This window comes from Ceraceosorus guamensis (assembly GCF_003144195.1).
Source record: "Ceraceosorus guamensis strain MCA 4658 unplaced genomic scaffold IE81scaffold_1, whole genome shotgun sequence".
NCBI classification, from domain to species: Eukaryota; Fungi; Basidiomycota; class Exobasidiomycetes; order Ceraceosorales; family Ceraceosoraceae; genus Ceraceosorus; species Ceraceosorus guamensis.
In genome coordinates this window covers 1,419-27,010 of record NW_020289996.1, presented here as the reverse complement: position 1 = coordinate 27,010, position 25,592 = coordinate 1,419, and the positions used below count along the sequence as shown (strand labels likewise).

Sequence of the window (25,592 nt, the reverse complement as noted above, 5' to 3'; positions counted from 1 at the left end):
GGGGGGGGGGGGGGCGTGGACGCCAGCTTGCAATGAGTCGCACCTACTCCTTTGCACAACAGTCGGAGTGCGGCCACCTTGAACGTACGCCGCGCCTCCACTCTTGGCTCGGAATTCACTCGACTGCCCTGGCTGGCTGAGCGTCTGCCAGTGTATGGCTCAGAGGCTGCTCTTCGATGCGCAGCAGAAGGCCGATGGTGAAGAGGAGAGTGGGCGACTGTCAAGGCGCAGCAAAGCACAGATGGAGTGATCGTTTGCCGTGTTATGCAGGCGTGTGCGTGTGCGTGTGCGTGTGCGTGTGCGGTCCACGCTGATCCGTCTGCACGCGAAAGAGGAAGAGCAATGACGTTGCTCAGGGCGAGTTGAGAGCAATAGCAAGGTGTGAATGGGTAGCAGTCAGGAGATATAAAGATATGCCTTGGCCCGCGCGTGCTGTGCGTATTGGTGGGGGAGACTGTCGATGATCGAGTGCAGTCCAGTGCGTGCTGCAGCAAGATGGAGCGGCGCGGCGCGGCGCGGCGCGGGAGGGCGATTGAAGCCGCGACGATCGAGTGACTAGACGATGGAAGCGAGATGTGCAGATCCAGGAGACAATGGATGAAGAGAGAGCGCGCTTGTGAGTTGGGTAGGCGTCAGTGGGGGAGCAGCATCCACAATCGTCAGAGTGCGATGCGAGCAAGCGACAAGGAGGTGAGGAGAGCGTATGTGTGTGCATAGCAGCCATTTTGACATGGCGGCAACGCATGATCGATCCACTCACACTCATGCACACCCACGACTTGCTTTGCCTGCCGCTGCCTCACAATCAAGACTGTGCAACTGCTGCTGCGCTCGTGATGCGTGAGTGCTGGTGACTCGCGAGGCTCGCGCGCGCGCGCGCACACCTCCTATTTCATCGTGGCTGAGTGTGCTGCTGACTGTCGCGTCGCCCATGTATAGGTACATGCAGCTGGCAGCTGGCTGCTTGAAGCGAACGCTGTCAAAATCTTAATCTTAATTCAAGATCAGATTCAGCTGCTTGTCTTACCCGTCTGACCGCATGCATGCAGCATGTGCGGGTGTATATACGTCTAGCGGCTGTTGCATTTACTGTAACATTCGTGATTGCTTATTGCTTAGCTCACGATCCACGCACACGCACGATCTCGTGACGACCGTACCGGTACAGGCAATCTAATCAGAATCCCGAATGCGGTTCAAACAGTGTGAGTCGTGAGTGAATGCTGGAATCAAGAATCAAATGTATCAACGTACTAATTCAGGCCCCTCAGCCTCGACTCAAGTCTCTATTCGGGCGGCGCTCGATTCACGTTCACCATTGATGGCAATTCGAATTCAGCGAGCCTTGCCATTTTCTTTCTTTCTTGCCCCATCCTCCTCCACACATTCAGATTCAAATTCTTGACTGTCTGCCAGTCATGCTGCCCAATATGCAGCCTGGCCCGCCCAGCAATCCCGATTCATCGCGCCACACAATGGAAAAGACGACTCACGACGACAGATCATCATCGCAAGCGGGTCATGTATGTAGCGATCGATGTACAACTGAATGAGTTTGGTCTGCTCTCCTCGTGAAAGTTGTAGCGAATGTGCGCAACGAAGCAACGATCTCGAGTGCGAGTAGTACAGCAAGCGCAAGGCAACTGTGACGTGGTGCAAACGCACAACGCATCATCGTCAGACTCGCGACTCTGACTGCGTCCGGATGGTCGAGTCAAGACGATGTTCTCATGCAGATAGATAGATGACTCTGCCATTTGCAATCAAATGACTGCAGCGATTTCCAGATGTGCAAACAAAGCGTACCGGCAGGCACGCATGCATGCAGTCCGGTCCCTGCTTGAGGCTGCTGGTCTGTCCGATGGAGCAAGCGTGCGGCGTAGCGTAGCGTGACATTCACTCAGACTGTCAACATTCACGATTACCTACTCCTCAACCTTTACCTACCGCAACAAGACTCGTCGACGGGTTATCGTGCGAGAGGCTCGCGCTAAGCGATTACGGGCAAGCAAGCAAGCAAGCAAGCAAGCAAGCAAGCAAGCAAGCAAGCAAGCAAGCAAGCAAGCAAGCAAGCAAGCAAGCAAGCAAGCAAGCAAGCAGCCAGCCAGCCGAAGCAAGTCCACACTCTACTTCTTTCTCGTAAATGTGACTCTAGCTTCAGCCAAGCAGCACCCGCGTCGCGCCTCCACAACATCCACGCAAACCAATCGGGCGCTATTCTCCGCAACAAGCAAGACGAATGCGGGGGGGACAAAAGCGTGCTGTACCGCACCGATACGTGTCACGTCGGCACATTTCATGAGAGTACGCACCCTCGTGCAGGTAAAGCTTATGAGCTCGCTCGGCCGGCCTTTCGAAGCTCGAGTTGAATGGCTGCTGGAGACGGAGACGAGGACGAGGCCATACCGGTAATCGCACTGTGACTCAATAGACTCTTCTACTCTACTCCGTGGACTTATGGTGATCCGTTGCACGCGCGCGCGCCTCACGACCAACTCCGCACAAGTCAGACGCGATCGAGAAGGCCGCCCGCACAATCACGTCGCGCGCATGAGCCGCGGGGATCCGGACGGACGGACGGACGGACGGCGTCCACGAATGCAGCAGCGCAGCTAAGCATGCATCCCTATCGCCGGGTACGTTCCTGGACAAGGGGGTCTCCCGTTGACGCAGCCGGAGCTCGCGGGCCGTTGGCCGGTGATGGTGGGTAGGTGGATGGGTGGGTGGGTGCTGTGGGTATCCTTGGCTAGGGCGAGGTGATAGTCTTGTGAATTACCGTACAGGCACGACGTCAACACTGATGACTCGAATCTTGGTTGATTCTCACGCCGCAGCTCAAAACGTGAGCGCCTGCATGATTCCTGTGATCAGATCAAACAAATCGAAAAAGAGCTTCTGCGCGCGCGACTTACTACAGCTCGCTGCGGATGCTGGGAAGTGTACCGGTACACGATGTGCGCCCCCATCGCCCACCCCGAAACAAGCCATTCACGATTCACCCAACACAAATGAAGTTTGCGCTGCATGCATGCATGCATGGGGACACACATGTCATTCCGGCCGGGCATACATGTTGCTCTGCTGTCTGCATCATGGGGGCGTGATCGATTGAGCCATTCGTGTTTCATGTCTGACCAAGGGGGGCGCGTCGAACAGCAAGGGAGCGAGCGATGCTTTGTTTCTTCATGCGTGTGCTGCGAACCTGCTGAAGCAAGTTTTAGACGAGGTCGCGTAGTCTACCGCCACCGCCCGACGGAAGCGCGCATCGAAGCCTAGCCTCCTTCAGAGCTGCAGACTTGACTCTCACGAGCTTGATTGCTGTGAAAGCTGCACTGTCATGTCTCGAGATCGTGGCTTGAGAGCGCTCACGTCGCGTACGTGGGCCTTAGCTACCCCCGCGCGAGTCATGATGACGTGTACTTTGAGCGATGGGGGGAGCCATGTTCGCGATTGACAAGCAAGCAGCTTGCGCTCGCAACGAAGCCGCCGCCGCCGAACTATCTCGCTTTCGTCGAGCGAAACTGATCACACCCCATGTGCGCGCAAGGGGGGGAGGGGCGGGGCGCAGATCAGATCCTCCTGCCCATCCGCCGCCCACCACTCTGACTTCCCCCCATCCATCGCGCCAAATCGATCGCGAAAATTGTCAAACACCACGAGGCTCACACCTCAATCATCTCCATCTCCATCAACAGCTTCTTCACCGCCCTGCCGTGCGGCCCAAATTTCGCGATTGCGCTCTGCTCTGGTCTGGTCTTGAACAGCCTCATGGGGCGCTAGGCCACAGGCTGGGTGGGCTACACAAACACCCACATTCGCGCTCGCACCCACATGAATCCACAATTCTCGAGCAAGAATCGGCCATGTGGGTCATCATTTGCGGAAAAGATTTTTGGAGGGGGAAAAGTGAAGAGGTGGGGGAGGGGGAATCTTGAATGTGCGTGATACGTCTAGGGATTTGGGAGAGAGGTTCACGATCACCATGGACAAATCCGGTAAGAAGAAGCGAAGAAACGAGTGAGCGACAAGAGTGAAGAAGGTCGAGCTGGCAAATGAGTGCCCCCATGAGAGTGACTTGTTTAGTAGGCTTGGTCCCGAGTGACGCGCACAGCAAGATGAGTCCGATGACGCAAGAGAGAGCGAGAGAGAGAGAGTGTGTGTGTGTGTGTGAGGCACAAGCAAAAAGGCCCGGCATGCCGGCCTACATCCCCTTCAGCTCTCCATACAAGCCTGCGCAGCTGTCTTCGCTTCGAAGTTGCAGCATGTAGATGATACCAGTGCGAGACAACTCGCCGTCACCCGCAGACGCGTCGCTGACCTCTACAGCGACGCCGACTTTGCCGACGCGTTCGACCGAGTCGGGCATGATCAGCGAGCTGACCAGCACCTTTTTCGAGTTTTCCACCACCAATTGGCGCGTCTCGTCCGGCTGAATGTGAAACACTTTCAGCCTTGCATCTCCCAGCGACTTCCACTGTGCGTGATTCTGCTTGAGGTAGAGTCTGCAGCGCATCTGGGCGCTGACCGTGCTCGTAGAGGGCCCTCTCCTCTTTAGGGTCGGGCTTCCAGGAGGACTGAAAGATTCGTGTCTCCTCACACTGGGATCCTGCAAAAATGCGCTGGGAAGCTTGGCGGGCCCTTCTGCGCTCGAAGTCGAACGCGTTCGACCCGGCGGAGGAGGCAGATCGTCGAAGCCGTTGCTGTCTCCGCGAGGACTGCGAAGGTTGGGAGCTGACGGCCTGCGCATATTGTCGCGATCTTGGGGTCGACCGGTTGGGGGAAAGCCCGGCCCACCTCGCGGTCCCGGACCGCCTGGCCCGTACCCAGGTCGCCGCGGTCCATTGAAGCCGGCATTCGGGCCAGGCCCAGGGCCAGGGCCAGGACCACCACGACCGGGACCGGGACCAAGAGGGCGACCATTTTGCCCATTGGCCATGAGCGGGGGCGGACGACCTGCTCTCTGATTACCTCCAGCTTGCGCGCCAAACGGTGGAGATGTGACTGGACTCAAAGCGCCCGGTGAGAAGGGCTGTCCACCCTGCTGGGGCCTGACTGGCGGGCTTCCATTCGCCCCATTATATTGCGGCCTGCCGTTCACCACCGGCGGTCTGCCCGGACCGCTCGGTCCTCCAGGACGCGGACCAAAGCCTGCGCTGTTCGGCGAAGGGGTTCGTGTAGCACCAGACATGGGACTCGATGTCGGTGGAATGCGAAGATCTGGAGAGCCAACGCCATTTGCGGGAGGCTGCGTCGACTTTGGAAACGATTGGACCGAGCTAAAGGAGCCTTCGCGACCGAGGCTCGAGGCGAGAGAAGTGTGGGGGGAAAATGCGTCGTTCAGAGCGCTTTCCACCGCCGACAGGTTGTTCATCGACGAAGGCGTGACCGAGATGGAAGGAGAGAGTACGGGGGGACCGTTGCCTGAAGCGCCTCCGGGCTGAAGAGCACTTCCGGTCTGCACCTTCAGACCCATGCCAGCGGTGAAGTTGAAGCACTCGTCGAACTGCGCCAACCAGTCGTCGCGGTCTTGTCTAGAATCGACTCTGATGTGCAGCGTCTCTTTCTTGAGGATCAGAATCGAGAATCCTTGACCTGCATGAGCAGAAAGGTGCAGCGAATTTAGCAGATTTTCGCCCCGCCAGCAAAAGTCGTGGTGGCCACTCACCAGACTGATCAGGTGACACGCGCAGGTGCTTGCCGGCCAGAGGAGGGTACAGCAGCCACATATCCGTCGCCGGATTGCCCGCTCTTTCGCTCGGTGTCATACGCTCGCAAATTAAAAACAAATCCGTAAGCAGGAAGATGTAAGCTCGGTGGACAACCACTTCTCTGCCAGTGGAGTTGGGCGTGAAGCGCATCATGACGTCTCCGCCCTTGCGCAAAGATCGCGTAAAGGGAAGACCTGGCGTATTCATGCGGAGTTGGCATTTCTGGGAGGGGGCCAAGCATCGCGTGAGCACGAGCGCATGAGCTGCGAACGGTGCGGCACTCACTTTGGGCCTCATGGTGAAAATGTCCAGCGTCCGTGCAGTATCCAGACGCGTCTCGAGAATGTCCGCAGATGCCCCATCGCTATCGCGCACGACATTTGGCTTTGGCGCTTCTGGTCGCGCGACGGGTGGCGATCTCGGAGCAGATGAGATGGAGGGGGGGACTTGCTCGGCTGCCGGCGCGGGGCGAGTCGGAGCGAAAGCAGGGCTGGCCAGAGGGCTCTTCGGCACGGGCGGCTTCTCTTCGCGATCACCAGAAGCAGACGTGGCCGATGACACGCGATTAGGCGTGGGAAACGTGCTGCTGAAACAAGGGCGAGGCGAGGCGAGGCGACTATGAGCTGCAGCGCTACTTTGGGCCACCACCCACTCGACAGAGAGAAGACTCACTCGTGCGTTCCATTTGTCGTGTTGCCCGTCGAGCTCTCGAGGCTCTCGCGACTGCGAGGCATGGGGCCCTCATCGAGCACGCTCATCGCGATGCGCTTCTTGGATCGCTCCAAGAGCTCATCCAGCTTGTCGTTGGCGCTGACAAGAAGGCGATGATCGCTGCGGCCCGCTTGCGTGCTCTTAAGTAGGCGAGAGTAGAGCTTCTTGTAGTACTTGAGACGAAGCTGCGGCAATGCGAACAAGTCATCAAGCGTCCACACATCCCCTGGCTTGCGCTTTCGATCTGAAAAGACTACGGGCGAGCCATCTGGCAGGGTGGACTCTGAGACTTCCTTGAGCAGCTGTGGGAGCTTTGGATTGGATTGAACGGAGTTCCAGGTGTCAAAGTCTGTGAAATAGTTGTCGCAGTATCGCATGTAAGGCGCTTCTAGGTCGTCGATCTGTTGTGCAGACAGCTAGTGTCAGCGGGAATCGACGCGCTGGACGATGGCCTCGGACTCACCCATCGCATGAGCAGGTCGCCGAGCGCTCTGGGAGATGAAGGGTTGGGTCCGATTTCGCGAAGAGACTGGGATATAGAGAGGCACGCTCAGCTTGAAAGCAGCAAGGAAGCGCATGCACGCCACGCTCACCTTTAGGAAGCCGCGATTGATGCGGTAGATGGACTCGACATTGCGAAACATGGTATCCAGTTCGGGAGGAGGAAAGTTGGAGCGACTCCATGCTGCGGCAACGCGCTGGAAGGGACACGAGACACCAGCTTAGCAACTGCCTGCTCTCGCCCGCGCATCGTACACGCGCTCACTCACCCTGATGATCTTGCTCAGCTCGCTTACGTACGCGGTCTCCGTCTCGATGAGATCAACGAGCGGATTCGCCTTTCTTGCCTTTTCCTTTTCCTGTGCAACCGCATCGCCGTCCTCGCCTCCTTCATCTCCACCGCCGCTACCTTCGCGCCGACTTTGCGATCCACTGGCATCTCCACCCGACCCGCGATCCCGCGCACCACCTCCTCGTTCGTCGCCGCCGTCCCCGAAGCCTCCTGGCGAGCCGTTCAACCCGCTGTAAGAAGCACGTTCATCCATCCCTGAGCTCATCTGCGTCAATACGAGTCCAGCGGCTTGGTTTGCGAAGACTTGCCGAGGTTCACCCAAGAGTGCAGAGGCGACCGAGGCGTGCAGTGGCCCTTGCGTGTGCTCCGAGACTGCTCCAACAGACTGCCTACCGAGCGAGCTCCTCCTCCGTGTTCGAAATGCTGCGAGTGTATGCGCCTCTTGCCCTCGCCAAGCAATTTGCGATGTGCTGGCACAATTACTTGAGCTCGAGCTGCCCGGCGCTGCTGCTGCAAAGTGGTTGGGCGCGGATGCGAAGGCTACGCCGCCTGCGAAAGACATGTCTAGCAATGGTCGAGGCTTTCGAAACGACTCTGCTTGGTGCGGCGCAACCAAAGAGGGCGAAGTAGCCTGGAAGCTAAAGCTGGGAGCCTGCGCAGAGTGTCGCGAGTTGACCGAGATCGCAGCCGACCTTCGTCGCTCCTTTGCAATCTCTGCTGGGATCGCGTAGGGATCCTGCGGACCGGACGATTCAGAGTCGGCGCCAAAGCTTCGATTCAATACAGGTCCGGGTGGCCTCCAAGTGGGTCTGGGGGCCAGCGATGGCTCGAAGCGGGCAAAGTCCGACACGGGCGGCGGCGGAAAGTGCAAGAATCCAGGTGGCTGCGGTCGATGATAGAATGTGGTTGAGCTGGGCGCAGGACGAAATACGTCGTGTCTGATGTGGTGCAGTGGTCGTGGCACTGGCGCTGGCGCAAAGGCTGGTGGTGCGGGCACAAAGCCAGGCCCTCGCGCTGTCGGTGGTGAAGATAGGCGCGGCGCTTGTAGAGGGGGTGCGTATGTCACAGGGTTGGGGTGCTGGGCGTGCTGAAAAGATGCAAACTGCGCCAAGGGTCTGGTGAGCGCCGGTGATGCAATGATCTGACCTGGCTGGAACCCAGAGGCAGGAGGCGGTGATGAGAAGGAAGGTCGAGGCGCGTTGTGAAAGGTTCGAGAAGGACCGCCTGCGGACAGGCTGGAGTGGAAGCCGATGTAGCTCGAGTCAGGAGGCCTGTGCGACATTTTTGAGGGGGATGCGGCGGGTGAGTGTGATGATGAGCGAGCAGGATATCATGCAATGAGCGCGCACGAACGATTGCATGCATGCGTGCGTGCGGGCGTGCGTGCGTGAAGTTGGAGAGCAGGTAGGATGAGGCGGTTTCTGATTGAAGACGAGCCCTGATCCAGACGACGCGGGCGAGTCTAGCTCGCCTATCGATCTTGGCATCTCGTACGCAAAATTAAACGCAAGCGCGTATCCACCTCGATACCTCGCACCGCACCGCACCGCACCGCACCGCACCGCATCACGCCACACCGCACCGCGCACCGATGGCAGCCGCTCGCTGCATGGTGAGCAATAATCCACGAGCGAACATGAAGCCCCATGGAACATGGACGGCCGCGCTCCCGTCACACGCTCGTGTGCATGCGCCTATCACAACCAGGGACGAATTTGTGCAAATGAGGGACAAAATCCGCCATGCCCATCATGCATGCGCTCCCAAGGGGCACCAAGGCAATCAAGAGGCGGGCGCGTTTCCCACCATTTCATCAACAGCGATGCAGTCACGAGTTGGTTTCACGAGTATGATGGGCACAAGACGGCGCAAAGCACCGCATGTCCCATCACTGTGACTCCTTGTAGCTGACATCGGCCTTCCGTGGCCGTATTGAAGATGATGAATCCGCCCGCCCGCGCCTTGCTCTGCTTGAAGGGGTTGTCTTGCATTCCACCGTGATCATAATTGCATGCCATCGATGGATTCGCGGCCGACGCGCGCGCGCGCACCGTGCGGACAAGCAATCGCAATCCCAATTAATTTGCAACAGTGTCCGCTTTGCGCAGTCACCATCTGGACCCATCTTGCGCGCATGCCATGAACGAGATGAATGTTCCTGCAGCTGAAACAAACGCAGTCCCACTCCCCTCTGCCACGCACGCACGCACGCACGCACGCACGCACGCCAGCAGCCTAGCTCGCCATTCACGATTGCCGCGACCCGCCAACGTGTCCATGTATGCGCTGAGCGCCTCCGTCGGCGACGAAGCATTCAGTCGCTTTCTGCGACCCTATGTAGATCGACCAACCTAACCATCCGCGATGAGCTGATCCTCCTCGCACGCGTAACCGGGACTGCCATTCACGATCGATCCACCTCATCCATCTCGTCTCTGGCTCTCATCTCGTCTCGGGCCGCGCCTTTGCAGCCCAACTCACCAGGCCGGGCGATCGCAAATTCGACTGCTACGACGAGCAAGCTCTCTGTGCGATCCGTTTGCTCGATCCTCGCCTTTCGCCTTTCGAGATTTGGCGGACCCGCCCGTTTGCGCCGGACCTCCGACGTTTGGTTATGGGTCTCGAGCCTATACACCTAGGCTTCGCTCTTTGATGGGTGCTGCTGATCCGGATCTCGCCCCGGTGCCGGAACTTGCTGATTGACGCGTAGAGCGCTGCCCCACCGAGGAGAAGAGAAAGTGGTGAGGAGGAGGAAGAGCGAGTTTCAGCGACGGCAAAAGTCGAAGTCTGAATGCTTGGAGGGTGTATGGGAGGCGGAAAGATTTCGCGTCACGATGGACCCATAGCCGCAAGTGCGGCTTTCGATCGCTTCATCGAAATCAGCCCGCAGGGACTCACTACGCTGATGTGAGACCTCAGAGACTCACGACTCCTGGCAAGCAGCAGCAGTAGTAGGCTGCTAAAACGCACGCACGCACGCACGCACGCACGCAGCAGCCGATGGAGACAAGGCGTGAGCGAGGGGCTTTCCATCCATGCGCACGCTGCAGACAGACCATGCATTCGGTGCAGCTATATGCATGGCTGTATACCTGTACAGACAGCACGCGAGCCAGCACGAGCCGCCGTAGCGCGCGAGCGCGATCGGAGCGGACGTACCAGCAAGCGCAGGCATCCATCTCTGCAGCGACCGAACCAAAGGCTGGTGGCGCGCGCGTGCGCGCGCGCGTACACGTCTGATGCCGCTTTTAGCCTTTGCCTGTGAACATGCCGCGCATTCGTGATTCGCTTCCCCTCCCGCGAAGATCTCGCGCGCGCGACGTTCTCAGATCTGAACTGAATCATCAAGCTCAAGTCACGAGTTGAAAGCATTTCAATATTCGCACCATGCGCGCCACGTTCAAACCGCGAACGCGTCCGTGTGTTGTTGGCGCGCCCACTGCGCACTCACGGCGCGGATACTCTGATTCTGCTGCATGCCGCCTCGGGTTGCTGATGCCTATCTATATATATATATGCTGCTGCTGCTGCTGCTGCTGCTGCTTCTGCTTGGACAAGGGTCAAAGAAAGCTCCATGGCAAGGTGCTCGTCGAGCAGCTCGAGATCTCGAGGGCATATATGCAAGTCGCGGCGCAGACATGCAGCAAGTCACAGTGTGAGTCATTCACCTTCTGCATCACGCTCTCCTTCTCCACTTTTTTCTTCTTCTTCTTCTCCAAACAGCACGTACAGTGCAGGCACCGCGCCAGTGTGTGTGTTTTCGTGTTGCTCTGACTTGCAGCTCGGCGGGCAGCAGCAGCAGCAAGCAAGCGTGAGTTCAGGTGCATGTAACCCTGCAGCCTAGCTGCATGCATGCATGCGTGCGTGCGTGGAGCCACTGCAAGCACCGCATGAAAGGAGAGATTCGCTCATTCGCACCGCCCACCGTAACTGCACATATCGCGGCGTCTCGCTGCCAAAAGTAAAAAGTCACGCTAAAAGGCAAGAGGCCGCGCGTAGCGGAGCGGAGCGGCCCCAGCATCCGCGATTGGCCCCTATATCCTGTACAGCATACCGTGTATATATACTGTATAGCCCGTCTGCCTGCCTGCCTGCCTGCCTGCCTGCGCAGCTCAAAGCGAGGCCCGAGTGATGGCGGCAGCGTGATTATTTCGCGTGCGCGGCCGCTGAGGCCAGCTGCACAACACGCAGCGTAGGCCCGCCCGCGCGCTTTCTTTTCCCCTTGCGATGGCGCTGCTGGGGCCTCCTTCGGTCCCTATAGACGGGTGCAACCGTCCGCTTCTTCGCTTGCAGTCAAATGTTCGTTGCGAGCGGAGCGATCTTAGCGCAAGGTCAAAAGGTGCGCAGAATCAATTTGAACGCGCGACTCGCGACTCGCGACTCACCGCTCACGACTCAGACTGTTGTGAATCCAAGATGTCGGATTCGAGCCGAGCGGTAAGTTCCGTACCAAACGACGCTCTCGTCGGTCTCTTGATGTTCTTCGCATCGGCTCCCGCAGCGGTTGCGCGAACACAAATCGTGAATGACGATGAAACGTGGCTCACGTTGCGAACAAGATTGGCACCGATTGACGGTCTCGGTTCCTCCTCTCTTTCTTTCTTTCTCTTTCTCTCTCTCTCTCTCTCTCTCTCTCTGTGTGTCACTTGACATATCTTATGCCGCCGGCTCGGCTCGGGTTCGTGCAAGGAAGCACGACGAATGTGACTGGTCAATCTGTGGTGCGCGCCAGCCCTTGCGAAAAGGCACGGGGCTTCCCCCCGGTCCGCTCACTCGCGTCTTTTTTTCAAAGTCAGACATCAATAATTTGGGATTCGATTTGCAATTGCGATTGCGATTCTAATTGGGAAACCCCGGCCCGTCGTGTCAAAAGTCGCGGTCCAGGGCCGGCCATTCTTTGCAGGTCAATCAAGCCATCAGCCTTGAGCGCAGCCATGACTTCGGCCCGTCTGACGGGACTTACCCGTGACTTTGGCCGGCCCGGCGGCAGGCACCCATCGAGAAGCTTGCGAAATCTACGGTTCTGCTTGATCGCTACGCAGCCTGACAGCATATATGTCATAGCACTTCAAAGAGCCCATCAATTTGCTGAAGGGTCTCGGAGCGAGCGAGCGCAGCGCAGCACAGCGCACCAACCACCTCGTGCGTGCATGCGTGCGTGCGTGCGTGCGTGCGTGCGTGCGTGCATGCTGGACCAGCCTGCTTGTGCAGCAGACGGCGCCCGCCGAGCAGCAGCAGCAGCAAGCAGCACGGTGGTGTGACCCTAGCAGCGGCGCACGACGCTCTGCTGTAGATTGGGACAAGTGGAGCAAGCCATTTTCGGCTACACAATGAAATCGTGATTCGAGATTGAAAAGAGCAGACGGGCCTTTACGATTCGCGTTTCCCTCCCTCGCGCGCGCGCGCGCCGCGCTCCAGGCGGACGTCTCACCGTCGTCGTGATGGCTGCGAGCCCAGCGATGGACCGCAGGTGCTCATCTTCGCTCCCGAAGCATGTAGATCATTCACAATCACCAATGTAATCAGTCAGCCGCGACAACAGTCACGAGTGAAGACAACTTCTCGATGCTACGTGACTTGTATTCGAGGCGCAATACAGAGCAAGCGTGCCAAAGTCTGTCATACGCATGTCGAACCAGCCACGCCAAGATGCGCAACTCTTCACGTTCGCAAACGCTTTGCGTTTTCAGACCCTTCCGATGATTCCCTCTTGGGGTAAGGGTGAGAGGCGCCGCGTCGATACTGCCGCGAGGGCTCACTCTCTCCTTCAGTGCAAGAGTGCGCCGAATCTTGGTCGCTCACATCGCCACGCTCGAGCTTTCCCAACTCTGCCTCACTGAGAAGGTCGTCAGCATCGAGCTGAGGATAGAGGCGCGTGCGTGCGTGAGTGGAGACATCAAGGCCTTCGTCAGCATCAGCCTCTGCCGACTCACCTCGAAACCCAGCGCGGCGGCCACCTCTTCAGAATTGTCAGCAGCGACCGACTTCTCTTCTCTCGAAGCAGCAGCAGCGTTGATGGCGGCAAAGGCGTCCAATTCGGCGTCGGTGGCACGATGAGACGCACGATCAGCGTCGTCGCCCTTTGTGAGTGCGGGTGCACGGGCATTCGCAGCTGCGTAGGCTGCCAACGTCTTCTTCGTGGCTCGATGGCGATCGACTCGCTCGTCGTCAGAGGAAGAAGGCTCTATGCTCTCCCACTCTTCTTCTGGTATGGCCGGCTTGCGAGCACCTTCCCCCGCAAGTCTGATGGGCGGCAGCAGATATCAGATGAGCGTGCGCGGCTTCAACAAGGATCGCAGCCTCTCTCGGATTTGCTCGCCAACTCTCACTTGTCGGCCGCCTCATTTCCGAAATGTCCGGCGTGTCCCTTGATGTAAATCAATTCTGGTCGAATCTCTCGACTCCTTAATTCCTTTTCCAATCTCCTGATCAGGTCCTTGTTCACCACCGGCTTGGGATCTGCGCTGTCTGGCTGCAAAACACCATGTCTGTACACCAAGCCCGACGTCATCCACCCATCTTTTCGCCATTTTCGCTGCCACTGTGTGATGACTGTGGGGGGGAAACGCAAGCACCGCCTCGTCGTTCAAGGTTTTGGTCACCAGTAATTGCGAACGCGTGTCTCACCCTTGATGCAGTACTGGCTGTCCGTGTAGATGGTCAATTGAGCTTTTGGATCAGGGCACAATTGACAAGCACGTATGATGGCCTTGTTGATGGGGGAGCAAAAAGGCTGGTGCGGCGGTTAGCGAGGCGTGAGGGACAGAGCGCTGCTGCTGCTGCTGCTGCTGCTGCTGCTGCTGCTGCTGCTGCTGCTGCCGCCACCACGCTGCAGCCTCACCATCAGCTCGGCTCGATTGTTGGTCATGACGCGGCCTTGCAGTCTTCCTGCTTCCGACAAGTATCGAAGGTCTTGGTCTGGAAAGTAAACGCCCCATCCGGCAGTGGCGCCCTTTTTACCATTGCCGTGAGATGCGCCGTCGGTGTACACCTTGATGACGCGCCTGCCATTGGAGGAGGAGGAGGAGGAACTCTGCTGCTCGTCGTAGATGGCATCGACGCGTCGCAAGACGGATTGAACGTCTGCCGAGCCGGTCTTACTTGCGGCCGATGAGCTCTCGCAGGAGCGGTCACCGCTGTGCGTTGTTGTGGAAGCGGAAGCTGAAGTAGAGGCAGCAGCCGCACCCGCACCCGCACCCGCACCCGCACCCGTAGCCGTCGCATAATCTCCATGTCGGAGAAAGTCTTGAGCTTGCTGCGATGACTTGAACTTTTTGAAGCTGGCATTGGGATACCCCTTGACTTGCTCTTCGCATTCGGACCAGCTATTGTATATGCCCGGCTCTCTCCCGCGGGCGACGGCGTAGTAGAGCGGCATGTTGGGATCCTGCGAAGGTTCAGTATCGCCTTCAAGACGCACCGCGCTCGTGCACAGCCCCCGAAACGCAATGGCTGTGCTTTGGATTCCGTCGAACTGGCTGTGATCTGCGCGATTGTGCCCCGTCGTGAGCGCGCAGTGTACCACCACCACCGCCGCCGCCTTTGAAGCCGAGGTAGCGCACAAGTAGGGCAGTAGTGGGTTTGAGGTGCAACGAATGATCGCTCTCCTCGCTACCAATTCCATCGAGTCTCGCTCCCAGCGTCACGTTGAAGCCTTGATTCATTCGTGTCAGACTACTTCCTACTAGGCTTGCCTAACATTCATATCCGGATGACGGGCGAGAGGATCGAGGTGAGGGACCCGTTGAGCACGAGGTGTACCAATTACCGCTCGTGTGGAGTTTAAAACAGCTGGGGTCTGGCGGCCGACGTGAATGCACTCGCGCACGCGCGCGTGCACGTGACCGAGCCCTGAAGGTGCGCGCCGCCCCTGAAAGCACACCGCGCGCGCGCATGCATGTGTTGACCGACGCCTTGGACGACGCAGGCGAGACGCGCGCCCCGCCCCGTCGCGCGCAAGCTTGGTGAATCCTTCATTGGCGCGCAACGGTCGCCCGCTTGCTCGTCCAGCTCGAGCACTCCTTGGCACTGTTCCCCCATCCATTACGACGACTCGAACGCATACACGCACGCATACACGCACGCGATGGCTCACAGATCAGGAATTGCTACACCCTCATCCCAAATGGCTGGCCCTTCGGATCTGCGAAGGCGCGCCTTCATGCCTGGGATTGCAGCAGCGCCCGGAGGACCGCCTTCGCCCACCTTGTCCGCCACCACGCACGCATCCACCGCCTTTGCTGGGCAAGACTCTTCTCTGCGACCTCGCTTAGTGGTGACGCGCGCGGATATGAGGGCATCCTTGTCGGCCTACGACGAGCTGCTTCAAGCCAGCAAAGCGTACACTTCGGCCATGCTGGCCATGAGCCACGCATCGGCTGGCATGGCAGCTGCCATGGAGACGTGCAGCCGCGTAAAGGGAGCTCACGAGGCGGGCAGCGGCTTGCAAGCAGCTGCGGGTCTGCACCACTTGCTGGCCAACTCTCAGAGCTTGCTGGCAGATGTGCTGTGGAGAGATTTCAGCATCCCACTGCTGGAGCACTACGATGCCTATCGCGCTGGCACTGCGGACAGGCAAGTGGCGCACGAGGCAGAGATTCGCGCAAAGAGCAAGATTTTGGGCGAAACGGAAGCTAGAAATATGCGCACGGGAAGGCGCAAGGAGCGCGACCTGAACAGCTTCAGGAGGGCGTTGGCAGAGTTGCAATCGCAAGTGGATGCGCTGGACGAGGTAAAGAGCAGCTACTACCACGAAGTCCTCGAAGGCGAAGAAGAGGTTTGGGGCTTCATCCACCAGAAGGTGAGCGGCAAAGTGCGGAGGAGGAGGGTGCGGCGGGTGCCGCGGGTGCCGCGAGGTGCATCGCCCAAGTGTCACGTGGCTAATACTGGCGTTCCATCTGATTGTCAGATCGCACACTTGCTGAGATCGCAATTGGAGATCCACGAGCGCATCTCTTCCAAAGGCCTGTCTGACCCTGTACTCGAGAATATGCTCTCCACGGTTCCGGATCCCTTTTCAGCCTATGGGCCAGCCAAGACGGAGGATCAGATTTTCAGCGTCTTGGCACCAGGCAGTCTAGGCATGGTGCAGGGCACAGAGAGCGAGAGCGAGAATGAGGTCGGGGCAGCACTTGCTGCCGGTCTCAGGTCGCCGAACCTGTTGAGCCCCAGCACCCCAGCTAAAGGCTTGCCCAGGGGAATCAGCGCAGCCAGGTCCAAGAAGGAGGAGACGTCCTCTGCCAGTCCAGAAGGCGTGAGCGCGGGTATAGCACAGCCAGTCGGGCTCGGTCTTGTGGCCGATCAGCTGGCAAACAGGGGCGGCGCTACTGGCCCGCAGGTTGCGGATGCCGAAGATGGCGACCTCTTTGACAAGGACGAGACGGAACTGGACGACAATGCAGACGTCGACATTTTCGGTGGAGCCGTGTCTCCCCGCGCTTATGCTCAAGCGCAACACGCGCACTCTACCAGCATCGCCACGCGCCTCAAGCACTCTCTCAGCATCATCGAGGAGACTTCTGCCGGTGGTCCAAAAGGAGCGACGCCAGTAGGGTCCGAAGCTGGAGGCGAAGGTACCAAACAGAGCGAGTCGGATGACAACAGCGCTGCCACGGCTGACAACAGCTTTCAAAAGTGACCCTCTACGAAATCGACGAATGTGACGTAGACGAGTTAATGACGCATGATTTGCTAATCTACACGTGTAAAGGTCTATCGAATTGCCAGTGCTGCGCGAGCTCGTGTGGCTGCACCCCTCGCCGCTTTCACAAAGGCTGCATCTCTCGCTTTTGCCTGTTTCGCCAAGGCTGCTCTGGCTTGGAACGCAGAGAGTGGTGGCTGGCTGACTGTCGGCGCCGGCGTGCTTGTGAGGGACAGCTGCACGAGCTTGGCGATGGCGTCTGAGAACGTTGTGCGACGCGCATGCTCATCCACATGCCGGGCGGTGTTTCGTCGGGAGTACAAAGGGGCTTGGTGTTGGACCCGTAGCACGCACGCAACTAGCGTATTTTGCCCTCCAAGACGCTCATTGGCACAAGCTCGGACAACACTTTGGAAAGCCAGCAAATTCGCGTCAAAGGTGGCACGATCCATGCTCTCGATGAGGAGCGAGGTGGAAAGCATTTGGAGGAGGTGCGCGAGAAGCTCTACCAGTAGCTGCAGTTGGCTCGCGTCTGTAGGTCACGAGTGCGGCAAGCGTTAGCAGTGGGTTTGTTTAGCAGCTCCGTCACATTACACGCACCTCGAGCCGGCGCAGACACGTCGACGGTGGCGCGCGCAAGGATGGAAGCCCCCTCAAGGGTGGACAGCGCAACGTCTGCGTCGTCATCCACGACAGCAAGCTCAATCGTCTTGCCTACGCACGCAGCAAGTCGAGCTGCAAAAGATGCGGTGTTGCTGACACTTGCAGTGTCGACGTGCGAAGCGAGCATGGTCAGGCTGGCTATTCGCCCGCTGGCTCGTTGGAGAAGCGAATTCGACAGGTCGAGCAGGCGATGCCGGATAGTCGGCATCTCGAGGGCGCTGGCATGAGACAAGACGGCATGAGCAAGCGTCCCAAAACCGAAAAGGGCAACATCGATGGGAGAAGCGGGGTCGAGATGCGAGGCGAGTTGCGAGTTCCCCTCGCCATTTTCGACCAGACAAGTCAGCATTTCCAGCGCTAAAGCCAAGCCCTCTAACGCGTCATCTTCGCCATGCACGAGGCTGGGAAGCACAGCACGCGGAAAAGTCGAAATCGCCTGCACCAAGGTGAAGATGATGTTGGTCAAGGTCGACGATACTTGGGGATCGCCAAAGACCGGATCAAAGTCGATGAGATCAGCGAGCGTGGCAAAGAAGGCAATGACGGCAGTGCAAACCTCTGGTCGATCCTTGTAAATTTCAACGAGGCCCACAAGAGGTTCAAAGTAAGGCGCAACATAGTTGAAGATCGGAGTGGAGCTTGTCGGCGTGATGCTGGAGCTAAAGCCTGTGAGCACGTCCAGCAGTGTCTGCACGGTGATGATGATGTCGGCTCGCTGCGCCGTCGATGCGAAAGTGCTGCTCGTCAGGGTCGATTGAAAGCGCGAATTCACAGCAAATGTGAAACGTTCAAAGAGCTCTTCCGCTTTCGTTGGGTTGGACCTAGCAGCCGCAAATATGCAAGTCGTAATGCCGTGGACCAGCTCGCCTTGTGTGTCTTCAGGGAGGCTGTGCAAGAGACTGGGCACGCCGAGAATAAGCTCATCGAGTTCTGTGGTCTGCAAAGCAGCCTTGCCAAGTCTTTCTGATCGGGCAAGGGCCGCCAGAAAGCTCGCCACTTGCAAAACGACGCTTGCATCGGAGCGGAAGCGATCCAAGGCCTTTGTCATGTCGCGCAGCATGATGGCGAGGGTGGAAGCGCCGTGCTGGCCGCTGAAATGATGTAGGATCCCAGGTGGCTCGGTGAGCAAGTATGCGCTCGTCCAGCGAGCATTGAACCACAATAACGTCTGGATTAGCTGCGCCGAGCATTGGCGTTCGGGCGCTGCTGATAGTAGATCATGTGGTAAGCTGACTCCCAATTGTACGAGAAGAGTGAAGAGATCCTCATTCTAGGGTTGAAGCCGAAATGGTGAGTGCGCGTCATTTGCAAGCATCGGGATTACGCGACTCACCCCGAGTTCGGTTTCAGAAATGGCCTCGGGCAGGCTCGCCGTCTCGCCTTGATGATCGTCCGCCAGAACGTGGCCAGCGATCAAGGCGAGCCAGTGGCAAGCTTCCCACGCAGCCTCCATCTGGGCCCAGCTCGCTGCGTCTGTTGGCTCGAATTCGCCAGACGCTATCCCGCCGAGCTGTTGACAAACAGGCTGAGCGTGCTGGAGCAGTTGTTGGCACGCTCTCCCAACGTCGAGCCGAGCGAGTGCAGCAAGGCTCATAAGTTGCGCTTCGTACATCTCTGCGTCAGATGCGCGCTCTTCACCGTGTTCCGACGGCTCGTCCTCGCGCTGGCTCAGGATTGCAGCGCGAGCCGAGTGCATCCGCCCGTCAATATATGCGGGCACGACGTTTTGGATGATGATGCCGCGAAACGCGGTGCGCAGGGTATGATTTGCGTCTGCGCTCAGTGAGACGGATGTGTTCCACATTCGTAGCAGAGCATCGATCGCCTGGTCGTACACGATCTCTTCATCCTCATCGACGAGTTCGCTGAAAGCGCGGTGGAGGACCGTCGACGTGAGCGTGGCGAGGGTGTCCAATAGCGCAGGCAAGCTCCCTGCGTCTGCCGAGGTGATTCCACAAGCCTCGCCGAGCGACTGGACGGACAATGTCGCAAAAAGGGACTCGAAAGCGGTTGTCATGAAGAGCGTCGCAGTTGCTCTGCTGGCGGTGCTCCTCGCTGCGTTCGAGGAGCATTCTTCGCGAGCTAGAGCCTGCAAATTCGTCAGCAGCGCCACGTGCCGCGCGACGCGAGTCTCGTCTTGATCTGCGCTTTCGACGGGCGCAAGACTGATCGCATCGATGATGCAACAGCGTAGACGGTGAATGGACTGCTCGCTAGAGTCTTGCTTGGCCAGAGCCTGACGATACGCTGCTGCTAGAAGGTGCACGATGTCCGGTGTCAAGAGGATGTGGTGAAAGGAGGCAGGTACTGCTCGAGTCGCACTTTCTTCTTCGAATGCGCCGTCTTCGTGCGCTGCATCATCGGCCAGGCTGCCTCTCGAGACCGACTCGCTTATGGTATCCCGCAGCAAGAATCTCCATTCCACGATTCGGGCGACGAGGGTTGCAGCAGGGTCCCCTAATGTGCTAGAATGCAGCGGCTGAGAAGGCAGCGTCGCGTACAATGATTGCAGAGCAAGGTTTGCGAGCTGGGGCAGGACGTGCATCTGCCCGTGGGAGAGGGATAGCGTGAGGTGAAGTGTTGAGCCGCAAAAAGATTCACGCGATTGTCGATGCCCGGCTGAGGGTGACGCACCTGGAAAGCGCTCTTGCACCACAGGTGCTGCTCTGCCGTCAGACCCAGCGCAGTTCCCGCTTCCGCCGCCGAGTGCTTACTAGCATCATCCTCTGAGCGCTTCTTGCTTCGCCTACCTCGTCGAGAGGGTGCAGCGGACACTGCGGTGCGTCTCGAAGCCTCTGCCGCTTCAAGTCGCGCTGTCAGACCCAGCTCGTCCACCAGCGCTGCAGCGATGCCTAGCGCGGTGGCCGATCGCGCCTTGATGGCAACGGCCTCTTGCGCGTCGGTGGGCTGCGCGGCGAGCAAGGCGTAGAGGGCATTGCTTGGACCTGATAGGACATGAGCAGCGCTCCGATGGGCACGAGACGCATCTCCCGGAGCTGCTCGCAAGGCAGCGTTGATGTGCAGCGCCAGGCTCTTCTTGAGGACAGCAGCAATGCTCTGGTAACACCTACCCCGCACGTATGCTGGCCATGCCGAGGTGGCAAGCGGTGAGGAGGGCGATGCTGTGGCCGCCGTCTCGGATCGATGGAGGGCAGAGCGGAGTAGCAAGTCGAGTGTGCGATCGAGACCGTTTGCTGTGCGCTCATCGTCGACGTCGACGTCGACGTCGACGCCAATGTGCAGACTGGGAAGGGCGAGGAGAATGAGGTTGAGGCATTCGAACAGCACGTACGGGTCGCCATCGAGGGGATGATGCTGCAGAGCGTAGCAGGCCAACCGCAGTGTGTGCTCGTGCTCGTGCTCGTGCTCGTGCTCATTCGCAGCGGCGTCCCTCAAGGCGAGGAGTGCCTGCTCACCGGCGTGGCGGAGCTGGGCATCGGAGGAGGAGAGTTGCTGGGATGCGTGCTGGATGGAAGCCAGCGCGGCTCGCAGTGATGCGTTGTCGTCGTCGCCGTCGTCGTTGCTGCTGGACATGGCGCGCATTTCCCTGCTCTTGCTCAGCGCAACGTCGTGGTTGCGTGGCAAGAGGGGCCGATTGAGGAAGGTGCGGCTGCGAGCGTGAGCGTGAGCGTGCGTGCGCGTGCGTACAACGCCGCCGTGAAGTCACGAGTACTCGCGCGACCGTTACTTCTAGCGTCGCCCCATGCGTGCATGCAGCATGTGTGCAAGCTATCCCCCGCTCACACATCCACCATCCACCATCCTGACCTCCACGCACCCCGCATTCAACCATCACATTCTCCGTCCTGACGCTTCTTGCTGCTCATCAAACACGTGCGCGCGCACCACCGCAGCGCTCAAGATGCCAGCACACACGTCCACACACAGCGCGAGCACTTCCGCTTCCACGCGGAGCCCAGTAGTCATCGACTTGGGCTCCTCTGCCATTCGCATCCATCTCGGCGGTACTCTGACGCAGAGCCCAAATCGCATTGCGCGTGGCAAGGGCAAGTCGACGCTCGTGGGCAGCGCCATCGATCGAGCTGGCGATCTGTCCGGTATGGACACTATCCGCACGCCCATGTACAGGGGTCACATTACAGACTGGGCAGCCTGCAAGGTGCTGCTCGATCAGGCTCTGGGCGAAGCGCTAGCAAAGGAGGAGACGGTAGGCAAGGGGAGTGGGAGGGACGAGGGCAAGGGCAGTGGGAGGGACGAGGGCAAGGGCAGTGGGAGGGACAAGGGCGCCCGTAGGATCTCTTCCGAAGGCAAGGGTGCAGGTAGCAGCGGGCCGGTCATGACCCCTCCCAACGCACCCGCCCGCTCAGTATCCGCATCCTCGCCCAAAGCGCGCATCAGTCAGGCTACAGATGACGGCGGCAGCGGAAGAGATTTGCCACTTCAAGGTCGCAGCGTCATTCTCGTCCAACCCTACTTTGGCTTCCCGGAAGAGCAGCAGGGGCTGACGGCGCTCTTGTTTGATGCCTATGGCGCCTCTTCCTTGTGGATCACTACCGGTGAGCGCGCGCCATTCGCTTCTGACTGGCTTTCGCGCCATCTCTGACTCGCTTTCGGGCTGACTCGGTCTTGTGGGCATGCACCCTGCAGCCGCCTTGCTGGCATCGCACGATGCGCGCACGACGGGCAGCGAGGCAAGACGCGCAGAGAGTGCGAGGCATGCGCGACCACGACCAGAAGCTGTCCTCATCGTGGACATTGGACACTCTGGCTGCAACGTGGTACCCGTGATTGGCGAGGATATAGCGTGGCATGCTGTCAAGAGGTGAGCAGGAGCAGGTGATCATCGCATCGCATCGCGTCTACGACTGATCTGACACCTCGCCTTGCAGACTCGATGTGAGCGGCCGGCTGCTGACGAATCTGCTCAAAGAGACGCTATCCTTTCGGCAATACGATCTCATGGACGAAACGCTCATCGTCGAAAAAGTCAAGGAGATGTGCTCCTTTGTCGCCAGCAGCGTGGGACGTGCTGATCATCGCGTCGCTCCTGGGCTCATCCTGCCTCCGTCGCTGTGGAGCTTTGCTTTTTGCACGGAGCTTTGCAGGTGAGTGTTCGAAGAGCAATGGGTTAATAGCCACGCGCTAGCCTCATTTATGTGCCTTGCAGGTCGGCCAAGCCGGGTGCAAATCCGCTCGCTCAGGAGTACGTACTTCCCGATGGCTCCGACGATTCGATTGGCCACATCAGGAGTGGGCCGGGTCGCGCACGGAGACCCCCAAAAAGGCGACGAGTGGAATGTGCAGGGGCGCTGGACGCTCACGACAATGGCGACGACGACGACGGCGACGACGACGGCCTCATTGCCGATTTTACGCGCGAGAGCGTAGTCACAGGATGCAATAGCGGCGATCAGGACGGCGAGGAAGAGGACGAAGACGGGGACACTGACTTTGATCCGGACGGAATAGCGCCGCCTCGCGACTCGGAACGCAAGCGCGCCAAGATATCCCAGCCTTTGCGTATCAGCGACGGCGACGACGAAGAACAAGTGCTCACGCTCTCCAGCGAGCGTTTCCAAATTCCCGAGCTGATTTTCAACCCTAGCTTGATTGGTGCGTCTTTGTGCCCATCACTCGCTCGCAGCGCACGCTCACCGCCTGCTCTCCACAGGCCTCAATCAATCACCCTTGCCCGAGTTGATCCAGCTGACGATCGAGGCGTGCCCGGCGGACATGCAGGCGATGCTTTGGTCAAATGTTTGCATCATTGGCGGCGGCGCGCACATCACCGGGATGCAAAGAAGACTGTGAGTTGGGAAAGTTGGTCAGCTACCGTAATAAAGGGAAGCTGACTACTAATGTATATCAATGGCTTTCTCACTCGCACAATTGTCAGGGAGCACGAACTGCGTGCATTGGCACCACATCACGTGCCTCTGCAAGTGAGCGCAGGCGACTCGTGAGTTTGCAATAATCTCAGCGATCGATGTCGTACCGGCTGAGATGCGATGCGATGCCGTGCGCTTCCCCTCTCAGATGCTCTGCCGTTCGGGGCGGTGCAGTCATTGCAAATGAATGGGGGACCAGCAGCCATCACGGCAAGGAGCTTCGGAGCCTCATGAAGAGCCGCTTGGTCCACCGCGGCGAGTACGAAGCAGCAAAGTCGAATCGAGCGCCAGCGTCGGCGTCTACAGGGGGCTCTGCTCAGCTCTGTGCGAATCGTTGGCACGACTGGAATGCCTCGTGAGAACACTGAATCGTCAGGACGTGTGCCCGCCACTTGATCATCCATGTATTTATGCGTCGCTCGACATGTTCTCCGAAGTGCATGTTGAATCTGGGCTCGTGCGAGGGCGTAGCAGCGTGCGGGCGTAGCAGCGTGCGGCTTTGCCTAGGGTTAGGCCCGCGCAGCGCGCGCCCGAGTATATTTGGTAGCAGGCGCGCACAAAAGCGATGGCGGTGATGCATGCGCAATGTGTCAAGACTGTCGACCAGGCATACATACACATATGTAGACACCTATCCACAACTCTCTCGCATCGATCATCTCGTGCTAACAGTAGGCGCCCGACACTCGCAACAACGCCGGTCCTCGAGCGCGGGCGTGGCGAAGTTCGCGGTGTCGCTCCAACGCTAAATCAACCAACTTTTGAATAAGCGCGCTGTAGCTGACACCTTTTGCCTGCCAAAGGCTCGGAAACATGGAAACAGGTGTGAATCCGGGTAGCGTATTGATTTCGTTGAGCAGAACGTTTTGGTGCTCGGGCTGGTAGAAGAAATCAATCCGAGCAAATCCTGCACAGTCGAGAAGTACGTAAGCTTGCACGGCCATCTCTTTGACACGCTCAGCAATCGATGTCGGCACGTCTGCTGGAATATGGATCTTGGAGCGATTGTCGTGGTATTTGGCGTGATAGTCGTAGAATTCGGCTTGGTAGGTGATCTCCCCGACCTCGCTTGCTTCTGGCCGCCCGTTGCCTAGAATCCCAACTTCGATTTCTCGGGCTTTTTCCACACCTGCTTCGACCACAATACGTCGGTCGTACGTGAATGCTTCTTCAATCCCTTGAGCCAGGCGCTTTGAGTCGCTTGCGCGGCTGATGCCAACGCTTGACCCCGAGTTCGCTGGCTTGATAAACCAGGGTTTGGCCAGGTTTTGGGTGATACGAGTAGCCATCGTATCGGAAGTCGTCTGCCATTGCTCCGACGTGATAGTCAGATAGTCAGTCTGCGGAATACTGTGCGCTTTGAGCACTTCTTTGGCCATCGATTTATCCATGCAGACCGCGCTGGCAAGGGTTTGAGAGCCGATAAAGGGACGTCCCAGCAGCGTTAAAAAGCCTTGAAGCGTTCCATCTTCTCCCAATGTTCCATGGATCAGAGGAAAGACGACATCACATGCTTGAGCCGCTGTTGCCAGCGCTCCCCAATGGGTTCCGCCTTTCGAGGCATTTCCCTCAGCGAGGGCAACTCGACTTTGTGCTGGCCCCAAAATGCCGCCCTCGCGTGTGACCACTTGCACGGTACATTCAAATCCTGCCGCTTCGGCTTCGCGCGTGACGGCGCGTGCCGACATCAGGCTCACTTCGTGTTCTTCGGACTGACCGCCCGCAAGGACCAGGATGCGTCGTGGCTTTTGGCTCATGTCCGCTCGTTCGCATACTGGTTGCAACGGTATCAGGCGCGGAGAGATCGATGTATTGATGTAAGAGGGTTTGGACTCCGATGTAGTGTACACATGCATGTTGACGCGCGTCTACAAGGAGGCGTACACGTGACAAACGGACCACGCGTCGTGGGCCCTCGGCGCATGAGCGGACCCTCACAAGACTACACTCCGAAATTCACCGATGGCCAAATTCCTCCGTTAGAATGAGGCTTCCGCGCGACGAAGTCTCTTGGTCAGGGTGGGCTTTCATGGCGACCCTAACATTTAGTGCCACCCTAAGCTCTTGGTGGCAGCAAGGTGTCTGCAGGACAGTTAGTGACAGTCAATGAAAGAGTTTGAGACAGGCACAGACGAGTTAAAAAGTCAGTATATGAGAGAGTTTTGAGGGCTGGGTTAGGGTTACAAGGGGGTCCCCAATAGGGTTTTTGGAGTTTGTGTTATAGGCAT

General features: G+C 58.5%; 7 protein-coding genes across 7 annotated transcripts; 3 read left to right on the top strand and 4 right to left on the bottom strand.

Moving 5' to 3' along the window:
• Nucleotides 1-3,832: 3,832 nt before the first annotated feature.
• IE81DRAFT_129 (hypothetical protein) lies at nucleotides 3,833-8,207 on the bottom strand. Its single transcript, XM_025510256.1, has 7 exons — nucleotides 7,190-8,207; nucleotides 7,013-7,117; nucleotides 6,883-6,948; nucleotides 6,381-6,820; nucleotides 5,994-6,291; nucleotides 5,666-5,930; nucleotides 3,833-5,592 (listed from the first exon to the last, which is right to left on the bottom strand). Exons 1-7 carry the CDS (start codon nucleotides 7,772-7,774, stop codon nucleotides 4,202-4,204), a joined length of 3,150 nt encoding a protein of 1,049 aa, XP_025373374.1. The 5' UTR covers nucleotides 7,775-8,207; the 3' UTR covers nucleotides 3,833-4,201.
• A 3,581-nt stretch (nucleotides 8,208-11,788) lies between these two features.
• IE81DRAFT_105 (hypothetical protein) lies at nucleotides 11,789-12,573 on the top strand. The gene has a single exon (XM_025510035.1). The coding sequence runs from the start codon at nucleotides 11,871-11,873 to the stop codon at nucleotides 12,471-12,473; it is 603 nt and encodes a 200-aa protein (XP_025373373.1). The 5' UTR covers nucleotides 11,789-11,870; the 3' UTR covers nucleotides 12,474-12,573.
• A 769-nt stretch (nucleotides 12,574-13,342) lies between these two features.
• Nucleotides 13,343-14,095, bottom strand: IE81DRAFT_319085 (ribonuclease H-like protein). The gene is made up of 3 exons (XM_025512616.1): nucleotides 14,054-14,095; nucleotides 13,840-13,921; nucleotides 13,343-13,764 (listed from the first exon to the last, which is right to left on the bottom strand). The coding sequence occupies exons 1-3, from the start codon at nucleotides 14,078-14,080 to the stop codon at nucleotides 13,538-13,540; spliced, it is 336 nt and encodes a 111-aa protein (XP_025373372.1). The 5' UTR covers nucleotides 14,081-14,095; the 3' UTR covers nucleotides 13,343-13,537.
• Nucleotides 14,096-15,201: 1,106 nt separating this feature from the next.
• On the top strand, nucleotides 15,202-17,349 carry IE81DRAFT_319082 (hypothetical protein). The gene is made up of 2 exons (XM_025512615.1): nucleotides 15,202-16,012; nucleotides 16,121-17,349. The coding sequence occupies exons 1-2, from the start codon at nucleotides 15,338-15,340 to the stop codon at nucleotides 16,847-16,849; spliced, it is 1,404 nt and encodes a 467-aa protein (XP_025373371.1). The 5' UTR covers nucleotides 15,202-15,337; the 3' UTR covers nucleotides 16,850-17,349.
• IE81DRAFT_47 (hypothetical protein) lies at nucleotides 17,253-21,119 on the bottom strand. Its single transcript, XM_025517363.1, has 3 exons — nucleotides 20,150-21,119; nucleotides 18,849-20,060; nucleotides 17,253-18,785 (listed from the first exon to the last, which is right to left on the bottom strand). Exons 1-3 carry the CDS (start codon nucleotides 21,056-21,058, stop codon nucleotides 17,358-17,360), a joined length of 3,549 nt encoding a protein of 1,182 aa, XP_025373370.1. The 5' UTR covers nucleotides 21,059-21,119; the 3' UTR covers nucleotides 17,253-17,357.
• Nucleotides 21,120-21,267: 148 nt separating this feature from the next.
• Nucleotides 21,268-24,173, top strand: IE81DRAFT_363214 (actin-like ATPase domain-containing protein). The gene is made up of 7 exons (XM_025516751.1): nucleotides 21,268-22,032; nucleotides 22,124-22,298; nucleotides 22,366-22,581; nucleotides 22,644-23,089; nucleotides 23,148-23,283; nucleotides 23,373-23,435; nucleotides 23,489-24,173. The coding sequence occupies exons 1-7, from the start codon at nucleotides 21,378-21,380 to the stop codon at nucleotides 23,721-23,723; spliced, it is 1,926 nt and encodes a 641-aa protein (XP_025373369.1). The 5' UTR covers nucleotides 21,268-21,377; the 3' UTR covers nucleotides 23,724-24,173.
• Nucleotides 23,877-25,170, bottom strand: IE81DRAFT_4 (D-alanyl-alanine synthetase A). The gene has a single exon (XM_025517304.1). The coding sequence runs from the start codon at nucleotides 25,119-25,121 to the stop codon at nucleotides 24,030-24,032; it is 1,092 nt and encodes a 363-aa protein (XP_025373368.1). The 5' UTR covers nucleotides 25,122-25,170; the 3' UTR covers nucleotides 23,877-24,029.
• Between the last annotated feature and the right edge of the window lie 422 nt (nucleotides 25,171-25,592).

Bases quoted from the DNA above. Each gene is read 5' to 3' on its own strand.
- IE81DRAFT_4 (XM_025517304.1), bottom strand. From the start codon at position 25,121: ATGAGCCAAAAGCCACGACGCATCCTGGTCCTTGCGGGCGGTCAGTCC.
- IE81DRAFT_363214 (XM_025516751.1), top strand. From the start codon at position 21,378: ATGCCAGCACACACGTCCACACACAGCGCGAGCACTTCCGCTTCCACG. The intron at 22,033-22,123 runs GTGAGCGCGCGC...TGCACCCTGCAG, and splicing joins TTCCTTGTGGATCACTACCG to CCGCCTTGCTGGCATCGCAC. The intron at 23,436-23,488 runs GTGAGTTTGCAA...GAGATGCGATGC, and splicing joins CAAGTGAGCGCAGGCGACTC to GATGCCGTGCGCTTCCCCTC.
- IE81DRAFT_129 (XM_025510256.1), bottom strand. From the start codon at position 7,774: ATGTCTTTCGCAGGCGGCGTAGCCTTCGCATCCGCGCCCAACCACTTT. The intron at 7,118-7,189 runs GTGAGTGAGCGC...TGTCCCTTCCAG, and splicing joins AGCTGAGCAAGATCATCAGG to CGCGTTGCCGCAGCATGGAG. The intron at 6,949-7,012 runs GTGAGCGTGGCG...TCTATATCCCAG, and splicing joins TCAATCGCGGCTTCCTAAAG to TCTCTTCGCGAAATCGGACC.
- IE81DRAFT_319082 (XM_025512615.1), top strand. From the start codon at position 15,338: ATGGCTGGCCCTTCGGATCTGCGAAGGCGCGCCTTCATGCCTGGGATT. The intron at 16,013-16,120 runs GTGAGCGGCAAA...TCTGATTGTCAG, and splicing joins GGGGCTTCATCCACCAGAAG to ATCGCACACTTGCTGAGATC.
- IE81DRAFT_319085 (XM_025512616.1), bottom strand. From the start codon at position 14,080: ATGACCAACAATCGAGCCGAGCTGATG. The intron at 13,922-14,053 runs GTGAGGCTGCAG...CCCATCAACAAG, and splicing joins ACAATCGAGCCGAGCTGATG to GCCATCATACGTGCTTGTCA. The intron at 13,765-13,839 runs GTGAGACACGCG...TCCCCCCCACAG, and splicing joins CAGCCAGTACTGCATCAAGG to TCATCACACAGTGGCAGCGA.
- IE81DRAFT_105 (XM_025510035.1), top strand. From the start codon at position 11,871: ATGCCGCCGGCTCGGCTCGGGTTCGTGCAAGGAAGCACGACGAATGTG.
- IE81DRAFT_47 (XM_025517363.1), bottom strand. From the start codon at position 21,058: ATGCGCGCCATGTCCAGCAGCAACGACGACGGCGACGACGACAACGCA. The intron at 20,061-20,149 runs GTGCGTCACCCT...TCCCACGGGCAG, and splicing joins GGTGCAAGAGCGCTTTCCAG to ATGCACGTCCTGCCCCAGCT. The intron at 18,786-18,848 runs GTGAGTCGCGTA...CTTCAACCCTAG, and splicing joins TTTCTGAAACCGAACTCGGG to AATGAGGATCTCTTCACTCT.